At 57.3% G+C, this 16,854-nt stretch overlaps 1 protein-coding gene across 12 annotated transcripts in view; it reads left to right on the top strand.

Moving 5' to 3' along the window:
* Nucleotides 1-16,854, top strand: part of HSPG2 (heparan sulfate proteoglycan 2) — a 107,718-nt gene that overhangs the window by 86,540 nt on the left and 4,324 nt on the right. For 8 of the 12 annotated variants that reach the window (XM_047792344.1, XM_047792343.1, XM_047792341.1 and 5 more), the window contains 25 exons: nucleotides 377-515; nucleotides 623-763; nucleotides 1,072-1,206; nucleotides 1,457-1,638; nucleotides 2,932-3,127; nucleotides 3,377-3,556; nucleotides 3,857-4,117; nucleotides 5,888-6,092; nucleotides 6,880-6,977; nucleotides 7,404-7,670; nucleotides 9,042-9,151; nucleotides 9,342-9,489; nucleotides 9,572-9,688; nucleotides 10,051-10,068; nucleotides 10,319-10,430; nucleotides 11,170-11,314; nucleotides 11,408-11,507; nucleotides 11,633-11,742; nucleotides 11,890-11,998; nucleotides 12,894-12,992; nucleotides 13,375-13,596; nucleotides 13,866-14,110; nucleotides 14,474-14,645; nucleotides 14,740-14,862; nucleotides 14,949-15,005. In XM_047792344.1, the coding sequence (XP_047648300.1) occupies nucleotides 377-515; nucleotides 623-763; nucleotides 1,072-1,206; nucleotides 1,457-1,638; nucleotides 2,932-3,127; nucleotides 3,377-3,556; nucleotides 3,857-4,117; nucleotides 5,888-6,092; nucleotides 6,880-6,977; nucleotides 7,404-7,670; nucleotides 9,042-9,151; nucleotides 9,342-9,489; nucleotides 9,572-9,688; nucleotides 10,051-10,068; nucleotides 10,319-10,430; nucleotides 11,170-11,314; nucleotides 11,408-11,507; nucleotides 11,633-11,742; nucleotides 11,890-11,998; nucleotides 12,894-12,992; nucleotides 13,375-13,596; nucleotides 13,866-14,110; nucleotides 14,474-14,645; nucleotides 14,740-14,862; nucleotides 14,949-15,005 (3,691 nt within the window). The remainder of the gene's footprint in view (nucleotides 1-376; nucleotides 516-622; nucleotides 764-1,071; nucleotides 1,207-1,456; nucleotides 1,639-2,931; nucleotides 3,128-3,376; nucleotides 3,557-3,856; nucleotides 4,118-5,887; nucleotides 6,093-6,879; nucleotides 6,978-7,403; nucleotides 7,671-9,041; nucleotides 9,152-9,341; nucleotides 9,490-9,571; nucleotides 9,689-10,050; nucleotides 10,069-10,318; nucleotides 10,431-11,169; nucleotides 11,315-11,407; nucleotides 11,508-11,632; nucleotides 11,743-11,889; nucleotides 11,999-12,893; nucleotides 12,993-13,374; nucleotides 13,597-13,865; nucleotides 14,111-14,473; nucleotides 14,646-14,739; nucleotides 14,863-14,948; nucleotides 15,006-16,854) is intronic. The other 4 variants (XM_047792349.1, XM_047792348.1, XM_047792340.1 and 1 more) reach the window with 2 other exon arrangements.

Raw genomic sequence — 16,854 nt, 5'->3', positions numbered from 1 at the left:
GATTTCAGGGCAGGTGAGGTTGAACCTGCAGTTGCCTTCTGCATCCCAAACCTTCTTCATATAAACCCAGGCCTGCTTGGGGACCCCGAGGATAAAATACTTTATGGGGAGGATTTCACCAGCCTGGGAGTCGAGAGACCTGGGTTTTTCTTCCGGCCCTGCTGCTGAATCATTTCCTGAGCCAATTTCCTCCTCCGTCAAGGGGGTGGGTTGGACACGTAGGATTCTATGCATGAAGTTTTCTCGTCCCCACCAGCTGGAGCCCTGAGCTCCTGAGACCCAAGGGAGAACTGGGCACTGGCACAGCCGGGCTTGGGGACTTGCCTGTCGTGAGTGCTTTGATGCAATGACTACTACCCCCTCCTCGCTCCAACAGACCCATGGCTCCCGGCTGCGGCTCCACCAAGTCTCGCAGGCCGACTCTGGAGAATACGTGTGCCGTGTGGTTGGCATCTCAGGCCCTGAGCTGGAGGCCTCTTTCACGGTCACTGTCCCACCCAGTGCAGGGTCCTACCGTGAGTGAGGCCACCAGTGGGGGGGAGGTGGGGAGACCCTGGAGCCAAGGCAGGGGGATGAGCCCACCCAGCCCTGCCGAGCCCAGCCCTCTGCCCCCCTCCCCCAGGCCTTAGGAGCCCTGTCATCTCTATCGACCCGCCCAGCAGCACCGTGCAGCAGGGCCAGGATGCCAGCTTCAAGTGCCTCATCCATGACGGGGCAGCCCCCATCAGCCTTGAGTGGAAGACTCGGAACCAGGAGCTAGAGGGTGAGCCGGGTGGCTGGGTGGGCTGGAGGCAGGTATGAAAGTTCCGTGACCACCGCAGGTGGCTGGGCAGAGGCGACAATGGCACCAAGCTCACCGTGTGGCCCTGGGGAAGGCCCTCCCTCTCTGGATGGTGAGGGGTCTGGACCCAGGAGTCTCCCAGGACTCATTCATCGGCCATCTGTGACCCATGAGCTGGGCACACCCAGACTGGAGGGTTCGGGGGCACAGGGCACCAGTGTGCCTACTAGCAGCACCAAGGCATGAGGACATGCTCTCTGACTGTACCCTCCCCAATGTCAACCCCACAGACAACGTCCACATCAGCCCCAACGGCTCCATCATCACCATTGTGGGCACCCGGCCCAGCAACCATGGTGCCTACCGCTGCGTGGCCTCTAATGCCTATGGTGTGGCCCAGAGCGTCGTGACCCTCAATGTGCACGGTGAGGGCTTTCAACCCCATGGGCTCCGGCTTCCTGTTCCATCCCTGATTCTGAGTCCGAACCTCCAGGCTTTAATCCCGCCTCTGCCACTGTGTCATGCTGGGCATTCTCCTGCCCTGAGCCTTGGTCTTTATGTCGGAGCAGTGGGGAGACCAGTGCCCACTAGCAGTTACTGACAAGGGGTTGGCAACAGCACACAAGTGCCAGCAGAGCCCTGTGTTTGTGTCAGTGGTGTCATTCCTCTGGGCAGGGCCCCCTACGGTGTCGGTGCTCCCCGAGGGCCCTGTGCGGGTGAAAGAAGGAAAGGCCATCACCCTGGAGTGTGTCAGTGCTGGGGAGCCCCGCTCTTCTGCTCGCTGGACCCGGATTGGCGCCCCGACCAACTTGGAGCAGCGGCCGCATGGGCATCTGGACAGCCATACGCTGCTGCAGGTGAGGAGTGGCTCCCCCTGGCCAGAGGCCAGGGCGTCTCATCTGGGTCTGAGGCCAGTCAGGGCCCATCCTTGAGTAGATGCTTGGAGGAATGGGTGGTGGATAGGCAGCTGGGCACTGAATGGATGGAGAGAGAAAGGGAGGACAGGTGTAGTTGTATTAGGGGTGGATTGGAGAATGGTCAGGAAGAAAGAAGGAAGGTGGAAGACAGGAAGAAGGGATACGGAGAAAGAAGGTGGTTGGGTGGGTAGGTTGGTGGGTGAATGGATGGATGGGTAAGATGGGTGGATAGATGGATGGATGGATGGATGGGGGATGGGTTGATGGACAAGTGGATGAATGGACTAAAGGGACATCTTGAGTGTGAACCTTCAAGCAGCCAGTCAAAAAGAAAAGCCATGAGTTCCCGTCATGGCACAGTGGTTAACAAATCCGACTAGGAACCATGAGGTTGCGGGTTCGGTCCCTGCCCTTGCTCAGTGGGTTAACGATCCAGTGTTGCCGTGAGCTGTAGTGTGGGTTGCAGACACGGCTCGGATCCCGCGTTGCTGTGGCTCTGGTGTAGGCCGGTGGCTACAGCTCCGCTTCAACCCCTAGCCTGGGAACCTCCATATGCCGCGGGAGCGGCCCAAGAAATAGCAACAACAACAACAAAAAAAAAAAAAAGACAAAAGACAAAAAAAAAAAAAGAAAAGCCAAGGGATTCCCGTCGTGGCTCAGTGGTTAACGAACCCGACTAGGAACCATGAGGTTGCAAGTTCGATCCCTGGCCTTGCTCAGTGGGTTAAGGATCCAGCGTTGCTGTGAACTGTGGTGTAGGTTGCAGACGCAGCTTGGATCCTGCGTTGCTGTGGCTGTGGCGGAGGCCGGCAGCAACAGCTCCAATCAGACCCCTAGCCTGGGAACCTCCATATGCCATGGGAGCGGCCCAAGAAATGGCAAAAAGACAAAAAAAAGAAAAAAGCCAAAGGAATTTCTCTGGTGGCTCAGTGGGTTAAGGATCCAGTGTTGACACTGCAGTGGCTCAGGTCACTGCTGTGATGCAGGTTTGATCCATGGCCTGGGAACTTCCACATGCTGCATGTGCAGCCAAAAAAAAAACCCCAAAAAAGAACAACAAAAAAAGGAAAGCTAAAAACAAAGGGACAATGATGGTTGTACAACTAGAAATATAACCAAAAAAGTTTTTAAAGGGATGAATAGAGGAAAGGTAAAACCAAGCCAGAGCTGGGGGCTGATGCCAAGGTCCCCCCACCCCCTGCCTCCATAGCCAACATCCTTGCTTTCCTCCAGATATCTTCAGCTAAGCCATCAGATGCAGGCATCTATGTATGCCTAGCTCAGAATGCACTGGGCACAACACAGAAGCGTGTGGAAGTGATCGTAGACACGGGCATCGTGGCCCCGGGGGCCCCCCAAGTCCAAGTAGAAGAAGCTGAGCTGACTGTGGAAGCTGGACACACAGCCACCCTGCGCTGCTCAGCCACAGGTGTGGACGGGGGCTGGCACACGGGGCGGGCAGGCTAATGGTGCCCTGGGGCCTGAATTTAGACACAAGAGAATTGAAGATGTCAAAGCCAGGGAGGGGGCTTTGCTGCTGGTCATCTCCCAGTGATGGCCGAGGTACCCACTTTGTGACCCCCACGAAGGAGCATGCTCACCCAGGTCCCTTCCTGACTGTCCCCACCCCCAGCTAGTCCTGGGGCAGCCCGCCAACCTGTGCCACTCCACTCCACAGGCAGCCCCACGCCCACCATCCACTGGTCCAAGCTGCGCTCCCCACTGCCCTGGCAGCATCAGCTGGAAGGTGACACGCTAATCATCCCGCGGGTAGCCCAGCAGGACTCGGGCCAGTACATCTGCAACGCCACTAGCCCTGCTGGGCATGCTGAGGCCACCATCGCCCTGCATGTAGAGAGTAAGGCACTCGTCCACCCTCCTTGAGCCACCATCTCTGCACTGCATGGAGGTCTAAGCCCCCCAACCAGGCTATGCCCTGAACAGAACCCGAGGCACCCCACCTGTAGGGCCCCATGCAGGGCCCCAGAGCCTGCCCCAACCTGAAACCCACCTCCCTTCCTGGGACCTTGGCTTCCCTCATCCCTGGTTCTCTGGCTCACCACTCAGCTTCTCTGTTCCTTTGGCACGTCCCAACACCTGCTCCCATCCTGACCTCTGCTCTTCGCTGCCCTAACTTCTGTGTTCCCCCCCATCCCAGGCCCACCATATGCCACCACGGTCCCAGAGCACGCCTCAGTGCGGGCAGGGGAGACGGTGCACCTCCAGTGCCTGGCTCACGGGACGCCCCCGCTCACCTTCCAGTGGAGCCGAGTGGGTGGCAGCCTCCCCAGTAGGGTGACCGCAAGGAAGGAGATGCTGCTCTTTGAGCCTGCGGCTCCTGAGGACTCGGGCCGCTACCGCTGCCGTGTCACCAACAAGGTGGGCTCGGCTGAGGCCTTCGCCCAGGTGCTCGTCCAAGGTGAGCAGTTACAGCTCAGGCTGGCACATGGGGGTCAGCTTTCCTCCAGGCCGTCTGAACCCTTCAATTACCCCACAACGGGTGCCCGGAGACCCTCACTTGGGACAGGAAGACCTCTCTCCATTCCCCTGGCTGGACTGTCTTCCTTTCCCCTGTTCTCCAAGGCCCCAGGCAGGCCTGCCTCCTCCAGGAAGACCCCTGTCACTGTGTTCCCAGCAGCTCTAACTCTCACTGCTGCATCCCTCCTTTGGCATTGACCTCACCCTGCCGGGGGCTATGTTTACATCAGTACCCCTGCCTGCCTCATCCCCCAGCCTGAGGACACTTTAGGGCAGAGCCTGGACCCAGACATCTTAGTGGCCCTGGGTCTTTCCACCATGGGACCCAGAGTAGGCTGCGTAAAACCTGAAGAGTGAGGACAATGAACGAGTTAGGGCAGCACCCACCCCCTGAAGCCCAGGGCTTCTGTGGATCTGCAAAGAATCCAGCAACTCCATGGTCTCCTCAAGAGCTCAGGCTGCATGGAGTTCCCATTTTAGCACAGTGGAAACGAATCCGACTAGGAGCCATGAGGTTGCCGGTTCGTTCCGCTGTGGGTTAAGAATCTGGTGTTGCCGAGAGCTATGGTGTAGGTAGCAGATGCGGCTCAGATCTGGCGTTGCTGCGACTGTGGCATAGGCCAGCAGCTGTAGCTCCAGTTGGACCCCTAGCCTGGGAACCTCCACATGCTGCGGGCACAACCCTAAAAAGAGAAAAAAAAAAAGAGCTTAGGCTGCAGTGAGCCCAAGTGCAGGCTCAGCCACTTGATAGTTCTGTGGGTCAGTGAACCCCAAGCCTCAGAGAGAACAATGCCAGCACGTAGGCTGACTTAGACACACATATGTAGAGCCCATGGCAAATAGCAGGTACTTGGTAAATGGTGATAATATGCCTTTGACCCACCTGCCCATCCATCCCCTGCCCCATGACATGTAGGTGCCTTCCCCTGGGATCCTCCTCTCTTAGGCCAGAGCCGGAATAGGCTTTGCTGTCTTTCCTTAAAATGTCTAAAACCGGAGTTCCCATTGTGGCTCAGTGGTAATGAATCTGACCAGTATCCATGCAGGTTCAATCCCTGGCCTTGCTCAGTGAGTTAAGGATCCAGTGTTGCCATGAGGTGTGGTGTAGATCAGACACAGCTCGGATCTGTCATCGCTGTGGCTGTGGCCTAGGTTGACAGCTATAGCTCTGATTCGACCCCTAGCCTGGGAACCTCCATGTGCCATAGGAATGGACCTAATAAAAAGCCAAAAAAATAAAAATAAATAAAAATTTTTTAAATGTCTGAATCTGCAGTTCCCTAGTCCCCTAGTGGTTAAAGATCAGGTTGTCAGTGCTGTGGCTCGGGTCACTGCAGTGGCTTGGGTTGGATCCCTGGCCCAGAAATTTGCATGCTGTGGGCACAGCCAAAAATGTCTGAATCTTTCCAAGACTGACCCCTCCCGCTCTCACCTTGAACTGCCCTCCCCTCCCAAAGGCCAGGAGCTTGTGGAAGCCCAGCCCAGCACTCCACAGACTCTTATTTGTGTTGATTGAATGACTGCATGAGTGAGCAAATGAATGAATCCGCCCCTGAAAGGTCTTTTTTCCCTGGTCATAGAGGCAAACAGGAGAAGAACGTCCCTTGGATGTTAGGAGGGGGGTTTGCTGGGTCCTGGCGGGGGTGGGGGGGGGCATCAGGAACATCCCAGGCACACACATACACACAGAACCTTACACCTGTTCCCACAGGCCCCTCCGGCTCTCTCCCTGCCACCCCCCACCCAGCAGGAGCCACACCTGCCGTTCAGGTCACCCCTCAGCTGGAGACGAAGAGCATAGGGGCCAGCGTCGAGTTCCACTGCATCGTGCCCAGCGACCAGGGCACTCAGCTCCGTTGGGTCAAGGAAGGGGGCCAGCTGCCTCCTGGCCACAGTGTGCACGATGGAGTGCTCCGGTAAGCGGGTGGGGCAGGACTACACCTGGGCACCCCGGCTCAAGGCTCACGGCGGGGCTGTTAGAATACCTGCGGGGCTTAGCATGAAGCAATGGCCTTCGCCTCCCTGAGCCTCAGTGTTCCTAGCTGTACAGTGGGTTAAATGAGACAAAAACGAGATTACCTAAAGCACTAAACACAGCACTTAGTATCCGGGAGACCTTCAGTAATCAGTAGCACATATTCATATTGTCATTTAAGGGAAGGGAACAGGCTCGAGGCCAGATATATACTTGTGAGCCACATCTCAGCTCTGCTGCTTGATAGCTGTGTGACCTTGAGTGCTTAACCAGAAGGTCTGGGTCTAAAAGCCGTGTGCAGATGCTCACCCTGCCTACCTACCGACCTCCCATGGTTTGGGGGAGACTAGAAGTTTATACCACAGAGTTTGCATCATGGCTCAGTGGTTAATGGATCCAACCATGAGGTTGCGGTTTCGAACCCTGGCCTTGCTCAATGTGTTAAGGATCCGGCATTGCCGTGAGCTGTGGTGTAGGTTGCAGACGAGGCTCAGACCTGGTGTTGCTGTGGCTGGCACTGCTGTGGCTGTGGCATAGGCCGGCGGCTATAGCTTCAATTAGACCCCTAGCCTGGGAACCTCCATATGTCGTGGGTGCGGCCCTAGAAAAGGCAAAAAAACAAACAAAAAAAAGAAGTTTACAACACGTGCAGATTTCTGATGGCTTTTAGCTCCCATGCAATCGCCAAGTATTTTCACCAATTGTATTTATTAATTTTTTCTTTCCAGAATCCAGAATTTGGACCAGAGCTGCCAAGGGACATATGTTTGCCAGGCCTATGGCCCATGGGGACAGGCACAGGCCAGTGCTCAGCTGGTTGTCCAAGGTAAGAGGGTGGCTTCAGGCTTCTGCTAAGAGCAGAGGGCAGAGTTGAAAGACACAGGGACCATGTTCTCCAAGAAGCCCCTTAAATGTGCGCAAATCAAGAAAATTATTCAAGTGTACCTTGTTGCATCTAGCTTATCGGAAGGGGGCTTGACCGATGTTGCAAGGGAGGGAGGAAGAAGGGAGATGGGCAGAGTGGGCGGGCACTCAGACGAACCAATGAACGTGACGGTGGATACACACGTGAGTACACAAATAAAAAAGGAGCACACAAGTGAGTGTGCTGATGCGAGAAGGCCTGCAAAAGCCAGTGCAATGATGAATGCCTGGGCTCCACAGCTCCCTTTTCCGGGCCAGTCTGCGGCCTTTCCAAGCCCAGGCCTGCAGTGGGCGGGCCTCATTCTGCTCTGCCTCCATCCTCCCGCAGCCCTGCCCTCCGTGCTCATCAACATCCGGACCTCCGTGCAGACCGTGGTGGTTGGCCACTCTGTGGAGTTTGAGTGCCTGGCCCTGGGTGACCCCAAGCCTCAGGTGACATGGAGCAAAGTTGGAGGGCCCCTGCGGCCTGGCATCGTGCAGACCGGAGGCATCGTCAGGATCGCCCACGTGGAGCTGGCCGATGCTGGCCAGTACCGCTGCACTGCCACCAACGCCGCTGGCACCACCCAGTCCCACGTGCTGCTGCTGGTGCAAGGTGAAGCCTGGTGGGGACCTCTTGGGGACAGGGAGCAGGGCAGGGGCTGCTCACGTCGCCATCACCTGCCTTCCCTCCTGTACTGTTCCTTCCTGCTCTCTTGAGAATTCTCAGTTTTGTGTATTTAAGGGGCATATTTCTTTTTTTTTCTTTTTTGGCTGCCCTGTGGCATATGGAGTTCCCAGGCCAGGGATCAGATCTGAGCCGCAGTTGCAACTATGCCACAGCTGCAGCAACACAGGATCCTCACCCCACTGAGCCGGGCCAGGGATCGAACCAGCTGCAGAGATGCTGCCAATCCCATTGTGCAGCAGTGGGAACTCTCGGGGACATGTTTCTTTTACTTTTTTTTTTAATTTTTATTTTTTGGCTGTACCTGTGGCATGTGGACATTCCCAGGCCAGGGATCGAACCCACACCACAGCAGCAACCCAAGCCACAACACTCGCAACACTGGGTCCTTAACCCACTGAGCCACAGAGAAACTCCTAAGGGGCAGGTTTCATAAGAGCAGGAGCAGCAGGGGATAGAAGGGAGCATTCCTCTGGGGCAGCTGGGACTTGCAGGGAAAAGCTGTGCCCTGAAGCATCGAGAGAAAATGGGATCCAGAGCGCCTGCGCTGATGAGGGAGACCTCCAGCCCAGTCTGATGGCAGAGGCAACGCAAACACAAAACAGACACAAAACAGTAAAACATGAGCGATGGATGATGCCAGGAAGACACCGTCAGTGTGTCCTTCAAAGGCTATTCCTTTTGGAGTTCCCGTCGTGGTTCAGTGGTTAACGAATCCGACTAGGAACCGTAAGGTTGCGGGTTCGATCCTTGGCCTTGCTCAGTGGGTTAAGGATCTGGCATTGCCACAAGCTATGGTGTAGATCAAAGACACAGCTCGGATCCCATGTTGCTGTGGCTGTGGCTTAGGCTGGCGGCTACAGCTCTGATTCGACCCCTAGCCTGGGAACATTCATATGCCACGGCAGCGGCCCAAGAAATGGCAAAAAGACCAAAAAAAAGGCTATTCCTCTTCGCCCCAAGCCCTATGACTTGCCCCCCACTTACCCACACTGCTGTGGTAGCCCCTTTTCAGGTCCCCAGGGGGCTACACAACTTTCCACCTAGGTGTGTTGAAGAGTCTCAAGCTGTGGAGTCAACTGGACCTGTCCCTGAGCCCTGCCTCTGCCCGGTTCCACCTGCACAACCGGAAGTGAACACTTTTTCCCTCTAAACCACAAGCGTCCTTATCTGTGAAATGGGGACATAGTGCCTCCCTTCCAGGGATGATGTGAAGATTCAGTAGGTCAGGGCAGAGGCTGGACTCACAAATGGCAGTGCCGTCAGCCTGATGGCCTGTGTCTCCTTCTCCGCTCTCAGCCTTGCCGCAGATCTCCACACCCCCGGAGGTCCGTGTGCCCGCTGGTTCTGCAGCCGTCTTCCCCTGCATGGCCTCTGGCTACCCCACTCCTGACATCAGCTGGAGCAAGGTAAATGCTGAGCAGAGGACCAGCGGGTGTGCCAGAGGGGCAGGGGCCAGGTCTTCACCATCTCGGTGCCCCTAGAACCTGGCTTGGCACAGAGCACGCGCTCCGTTTGAGGGTGGCCCCAGGTGGAGATGGGAGACAGGCCCGTGGAGGCACGGGCCAAGGCCAGGGTTCAAAGCATGGGTGTTTGCAGTTGGATGGGAACCTGCCACCTGACAGCCGCCTGGAGAACAATATGCTGCTGCTGCCCTCGGTCCGGCCCCAGGACGCAGGCACGTACGTCTGCACCGCCACCAACCGCCAGGGCAAGGTCAAAGCCTTCGCCCATTTGCAGGTGCCAGGTGAGACCACGCTCCCCAGGATCGGCAGCGGCCTGCCCGCAGCCTGGTGGGCATCCTCTTGAACTGTGCTTTCTGCCCGCAGAGCGGGTGGTACCCTACTTCACACAGACCCCCCACTCCTTCCTGCCACTGCCCACCATCAAGGATGCCTACAGGAAGTTCGAGATCAAGATCACCTTCCGGCCCGACTCAGCTGATGGTGAGCAGGAGAGGAGCTGACTGGGGGGCCCGGGGCTGGGGGGTCCCCAAAGTAACTGCCATTTCAGTATGAGCCCTGGCAGCCCCCAGTCCTCAGCCCTTCCTGTCCCAGAGCCCCTGTGGTTCCAGGCCACCCCTGTGGTTCCATCATGCCTCCTCTCTTCTCCATCCCCACCTGTGACAGCTCCGCCTGAGCCTCCCCCTCTGCCACTGGTGCAGCAACCCCCAGGCCTCCTGTCCCATCTCCCTGTTCCCGCCTCTGCTCCCTCCTCCCCCTTTTCCTCCATCTCTCACCCTTTCCTCCTCTCTCTCTCTCATCTGTCTCCTCCCGCCTCTTACGGGTCTCTGACTTTCACTGTCCAGGCCTCCTTCTCTACTCGGGTGAGTCTCTGCCTCCCTCTCCTCATTCATGTGTTCCCTACAGTGTAAGAAAAGCCAATTCAGTTTCTTTCTAGGGGCTCTCAGCAAGGCCCTTCTATTTAGAGCACCATCCCAAGAGGGAGACGGCCCTGGCCATGTGGGGTGTGCCAGAGGGAGGGGCAGGACTTAGTAAGGGTCGCTTGTTCTGGGGCCGGGCAGACAGGGAGCCCGGAGCCGGGCAGGAGCCCCTAATGCAGCCGTGCCTGCCCAGGGATGCTGCTGTACAATGGGCAGAAGCGGATCCCAGGGAGCCCCACCAACCTGGCCAACAGGCAGCCCGACTTCATCTCCTTTGGCCTTGTGGGCGGAAGACCTGAGTTCCGGTGAGACCCTCTCCCACCCTGTTTATGTGGGAAAACGAGGCTGGGGGACTAGATTGCAGGATTTTAGTCAGGCACACGCCACCCTGGGCTGAGTTGTACAAAGGAGGTTCTGGAGAAGCAGGAGATGTGGTCCTTTCCCTCGGCGACCACCCATTCTGCTGGGATCGGCACAGATCACCGGCCAGGTGTCAGGGAAGCAGCCTCAGACTTGCACAAAACTGCAGCAGAAACCGGCTATGATATTGAGTGCATCCTTCCAGGCTATGCAGGCCAGAATTCACTCAAGCATGCATGCATGCATGCATGCAACAGCTATTTGCTGAACACCTACTATGTGCCAGGCACCGGCACAGAGATAAAAAAACAGGTCAAGTCCTCGTGGGAATGCATATTCTAGTTGGGGAAGACCAGCCATACATAAAGAAGGAAAGAAATAGGGTGCTCCCGGAGGGAAGGGTGCTCAGGGGAGCAGTGAGGGGTGCCAGGCTGCAGGGAAGGGAGATCCGGGACTGCTCTGGACAAGCTCCCGGGGAAAGGGTGTGGGGAGAGAAGACCTGGGGAGGGTGGGGACGGGGTAAGTGGGGGTGGTGGTGGCACGAGAGGACAAGGCAAGGACGGAACTGGAGCAGGACTGCAGGGAGTGGTGACCACACCTTTGCCCAGCCCGGGCCCCCTGCCCAGCCCTTCCTTCAAATCTGTCCTCTCCTGCCCTGGCCCCCACTCCCACCCCATGGTGTAGGTTTGATGCAGGCTCAGGCATGGCCACCATCCGCCACCCCACACCCCTGGCACTGGGCCAGTTCCACACCGTGACTCTGCTGCGCAGCCTCACCCAGGGCTCCCTGATTGTGGGCAGCCTGACCCCGGTCAATGGGACCTCCCAGGTGAGACCCAGCCCTGTTTCCCCTATTTCCAGCCCATCCCCACCTCTGCCCAGCCTCTGTCCGGCCGTTCCTGACATCCCCCTTCCTCCCCAGGGCAAGTTCCAGGGCCTGGACCTGAATGAGGAGCTCTACCTGGGCGGCTACCCCGACTATGGTGCCATCCCCAAGGCGGGGCTGAGCAGCGGCTTCGTAGGTGAGCCCCCTCCCCACATTCAGCCCTGGGCACCTGGGGTGGGGGGACTGCAGGGCATGGGCTGGGGCTGCTCCCAATACCCCCCACACCCCTGCCTTGACTCATCCTGGTTGCCTGCCCCCCAGGCTGTGTCCGGGAGCTGCGTATCCAGGGTGAGGAGATCGTCTTCCATGACCTCAACCTTACAGCACATGGCATCTCCCACTGCCCCACCTGTCGGGACCGACCCTGCCAGGTACCCCCCTGCCACACCCTCCTCCTGGCTGCCCGGCCACTGCCCTCAGTCATGACAGACCCTGGGGGGGAGTGGCGTCGGGGGGGTGGGGGGGTGGGGGGGAGGGCCAGAGTGTTCCCAGCCTGACTTTCAGGGGCTGCTTTGCAGAACGGGGGCCACTGCCAGGACTCGGAGAGCAGCAGCTATGTGTGTGTGTGCCCAGCTGGCTTCACCGGGAGCCGCTGTGAGCACTCACAGGCCCTGCACTGCCACCCAGGTGGGTACCCCACCCGCCCGAGCCCTGTCACCCCAGGTACTTCCCTCTGCCCATCGCTGTGCCTTCTTATCCACCTCTACCCCAACCACTCTGTCTTTCCCAAGTAAGTAGCAGTCTTCCAGGATGCTGACTTCATCACTGCCACCCTCACCCCCACTCTGCCTCCCATCTCTGCTCCTCAAGCACTCACCCCCCATCACTTCCAGGGCTCTCCCCCAGCTCCAGTCACTGCTCCCCTGTACCTACCACCTCCCGCCCTGTTACCAAGGTACTCACCCGCTCCCTGCCCCCAGGTATTCATCGCCCCAACAGTTATCCGGGTGCATTCTTTTTTTTTTGTCTTTTTGTCTTTTTGTCTTTTTGCCATTTCTTGGGCCACTCCCACAGCATATGGAGGTTCCCAGGCTAGGGGTCCAATCGGAGCTGTAGTCGCCAGCCTACACCAGAGCCACAGCAACTCGGGATCTGAGCTGCATCTGCAACCTACACCACAGCTCACGGCAACGCCGGATCCTTAACCCACTGAGCAAGGACAGGGACCGAACCCGCAACCTCATGGTTTCTAGTCAGATTCGTTAACCACTGTGCCACGATGGGAACTCCTGGGTGCATTCTTTTAAGAACCACAGAGTCACGCGTTCACTTCTCCGCATGCTGCCCCCTGCCTGGCTTCTTGCAGCCCCACCCTTGCCTGAATCCTCTCCTTCTCCCCTGTCTTCTGAGCAGCCCTTGTCCTCCCAGAGCCCTGCCTCCCGGCTCCTGATACATCCTTCACAGGCTGGCCTGGCCCTCAATGGCCAAGGCCCCCGGGGGCAATAGGTAGGGCTGTGACATCGGGACCTCACCCTCTCCAGTCCATCTCAATGTTCTCCTCACTTTCCCATGTGTCCCCCAGAGGCCTGTGGGCCCGACGCCACTTGTGTGAATCGGCCTGATGGCCGAGGCTACACCTGCCGCTGCCACCTGGGCCGTTCAGGGAGGAGGTGTGAGGAAGGTGAGCAGAGTGGGCCCTGAGCCCGTCAGGGATCCAGTAAGGATGGGGGAGCTGGACAGGGCACGCCAAGGCCAGGACGGGCCCTGTGAATGATAAAATTATTCTGGAGCCAGAGGGCCTCAAAGTCACCTGGCCAAGCTTCTGCGCAGCCCAGATCCCTTATGTGAGGGTCCCAAAGGGGTACCCCATCTTATTGGAAATCCAGCCTGGTCTGCAGTGCCAGGGGACAGGGTGCTCCTAGGCTGCTGCCGAAGCCATGGCCCAGCTGGTCCCAAGCCTCTGGGACTAGAGGGGTGGACAGTGATCCTAGAGGAAGGCTGGGAGCTGGAGCCCTCCAGGGCACCAGAACCTCCCTGCCCTGGCTGAGCTGTGGCTGCTACAGGTGTGACCGTGACCACCCCCTCCATGTCGGGTACGGGCTCCTACCTGGCGCTGCCTGCTCTCACCAACACACACCACGAGCTACGCCTGGATGTCGAATTTAAGCCGCTAGCGCCCGACGGGATCCTGGTGTTCAGCGGAGGCCAGAGTGGGCCTGTGGAGGACTTTGTGTCCCTGGCGATGGTTGGCGGCCATCTGGAGTTCCGTTACGAGTTGGGATCAGGTGAGCACTGCCGCCAAATGCAGATGGGCATAGGCACCAAGCCCTGTGCCCCAAGGAGGCGCGAAGGAGTGAATTCTGAAGTCAGACCAACTGGAGTCCCCGTTCTTCGTTGCTTCTCTCTGTGTGACTGGAAGCAAGTCCCTGGATCTCTCAGGTTCCTCTGGGACACCCTAGACAGGAAGGAAGTTCCCTATCTGCTCAAGTTCCAGGAGGGGGTGGGACAGGGCAGTGACCATCCCTGTGCCAACCCTGCCGGGCATCCTCCCCAGGGCTGGCCATTCTGCGGAGCTCTGAGCCACTGGCCCTGGGCCGCTGGCACCACGTGTCCGCAGAGCGTTTCAACAAGGATGGCAGCTTGCGGGTGAACGGCGGGCGCCCCGTGCTGCGCTCCTCGCCCGGCAAGAGCCAGGGCCTCAACCTGCATACCCTGCTCTACCTCGGTGGCGTGGAGCCATCCGTGCAGCTGCCCCCGGCCACCAACATGAGCGCTCACTTCCACGGCTGCATAGGCGAGGTAAGGAGAAGCCTCCAGATAACAGGCAGGCAGGCGGGGTGATTTCCTTCCACCTGCAGCCAGCCTGGGGCACTTGGGACCAGACGCTTCACCTCTGAGCCTCAGTTGTCCTCCTCTGTAAAGTGGGGATAATTTCACCTGCTTCGAAGGGTTGTACTGAGGATGGACCGCACTGGTGGGTGTTCCTGGCACACAGTAGACACTCAGCTTCGTCCCCCCACCGCCACCCCTAGAATCCCATGTTACTGCCCAAGCTCCGACTTGGGTTCCCAGCTACCCTCTGATGCAGTCTTCTCTCTGTTGGTATACCTGTGCCTCTGCCTCCTGCATCCTTCGCATCTTTTGGTGTCCCTATGCCCACAGGTGTCAGTGAATGGAAAGCGGCTGGACCTTACCTACAGCTTCCTGGGCAGCCGGGGCATCGGGCAGTGCTACGACAGCTCCCCGTGTGAGCGCCAGCCTTGCCAGAATGGCGCCACATGCATGCCAGCGGGCGAGTACGAGTTCCAGTGCCTATGCCGGGATGGCTTCAAAGGCGAGTGAGCTGGCCCAGGCCCTGGGAGGGAGGGGCACCGAGCGGTCAGCGGCTGCTCCAGCCCGTGCCCACTCACCTCTGCCCTGGCCCACAGGAGACCTCTGTGAACACGAGGAGAACCCCTGCCAGCTCCACGAGCCCTGTCTGCACGGGGGCACCTGCCAGGGCACCCGCTGCCTCTGTCCCCCCGGCTTCTCTGGCCCACGCTGCCAACAAGGTAACCACTGCGGTTTCTCTCCACCTCCCCCTTGGGGCCCTGGGGCTGGACATAGCCCACCGCCTGGACCTTGCCTTTCCCCACAGGCTCTGGACATGGCATCGCAGAGTCCGACTGGCATCTTGAAGGCAGTGGGGGCAACGGTACGTACTTGCTGTGACCAGCCAGGGAGGTGAGCAGGCTCGTCCCTCCCAGACTGTGGGTCTCTCAGCCCCTCTTCCAGGGACCCCACACCCTCCATCCTAACCTCTAAACCAAACTGGCCCATGTGAGAGGCTCCCTGGACACAGAGAGATAGAACAAGAGAGTCAGGAGCTCCCCATTGTGGCTCAGCAGGTTAAGAACAGGCTGGTATCCATGAGGATTCGAGTTCGATCTCTGGCCCCGCTCAGTGTGTTAAGGATCCAGTGTTGCCGTGAGCTGTGGTGTAGGTTGCAGACACAGATGTGATCTGGCACTGCTGTGGCTGTGGTGTAGGCCGGCAGCTACAGCTCTGATTCAGACCCTAGCCTGGGAACTTCCATGTGCCGCAGGTATGGCCCTAATAAAAAAGAAACAAAAATAGTTACTGAACATTTACAGGCCCTGTGCTAACTGCTTTATAGATACATCTTATTATTTATCACTAATATAAGAGAAGTAGTGGTATAGTGGATTAGAGCCTGGGTTCAAATCCTAGCCCTGCCACTTACCAGCTGTGTGACTCTGGACGAGTCACTTAACCTCTCAGTGCCTCAGTTTTCTCATGTATAAAATAGAAAGAAGTGACATCCTTCCACAAGGCTTTTAATAAGTAAGAGTAAAATTCTTTTATGTATTTAAAATGCTTAGAAAATGTCTGGTCCAGAGTTGGTACAGAATGTTAACTTTTGTTAATATTACGGCTAAGCCATAGGGTTGTTATAAGGATCTAGTTAAAAATTTTGTTTGTAGGACGAGTTCCCATCATGGCTCAGCGGAAACAAATCTGACTGTATCCATGAGGACACAGGTTCAGTCCCTGGCCTCGCTCAGTGGGTTAAGGATCCGGCGCTGCCATGAGCTATGGTGTAGGTGGCAAACTCGGCTTGGATCCCACGTGGCTGTGGCTGTGATGTAGGCCAGCGGCTATAGCTCCAATTGGACCCCTAGCCTGGGAACCCCCATATGCCATGACTTCGGACCTAAAAAGACAAAAAAATGTATGTTTGTAGGAAGTTCCTTAGTGGTGCAGCTGGTTAAGGATCTAGCACTGTCACTGCTGTGAGAGGGGTTCCATCCCCGGCCTGGGAACTCGTGCATGCTGCAGGCACAGCCAACAACAACAACAACAACAACAACAAAACTTATGTTTGTAGCTAGATGTGAAACTTCCTGCACAGTTACTGGCATAGAGTAGGTGCTTAGTAATTGTTAGCTGTTAATTTCGTCATTTGGTGGAAGGTGACACAGTGTCCCCTATGCTGCTAGCTGCCAGGCCCCAGGGGCCAGTGTCGGTGTGGAATGAGTTTGAGCAGGTAGGGTTGGGGTGTTAGACACAGTATGGATGGTGGAGCTGAAAGGTCCAGGTGCCATCTCGGCTTTCCACTTTCCCAGCACGTCACTGACCCCTGAACCTGTTTTCCCATCCATAAGATGGAGAGAACCAAGGATTCAGAACCATTTATGTGCCACCAACCTAAGTAACCAGCCAGCCCGGTTTGTTCAGGACTGGAGGGTTGCTGGGGATGTGGGACTTTCAAAGCTAAAACCAGGATAGGACCTGGCAAATAAGGATGGTTGATCACCCTACCTAGACTCTATTGACTCCACAGAATGAAAATACATAGGATTTCAAAGAAAACCAATTATACCGAAGTAAGGTTTTTCAAAAAATTTTTTTTCTTTTTTCTTAGGGCCACACCTGAAGCACACGGAAGTTCCCAGGCTAGGGGTTGAATTGGAGCTGCAGCTGCCGGCCTACACCACAGCCACAGCAACACCAGATCCAAGCTGCATCTGTGACCTGCACCA

Source organism: Phacochoerus africanus, chromosome 8 (genome assembly GCF_016906955.1).
Source record: "Phacochoerus africanus isolate WHEZ1 chromosome 8, ROS_Pafr_v1, whole genome shotgun sequence".
Taxonomy (NCBI): Eukaryota; Metazoa; Chordata; class Mammalia; order Artiodactyla; family Suidae; genus Phacochoerus; species Phacochoerus africanus.
Note: the sequence above shows the minus strand (reverse complement) of the source record. Positions and strands in the feature narration are given on the sequence as shown.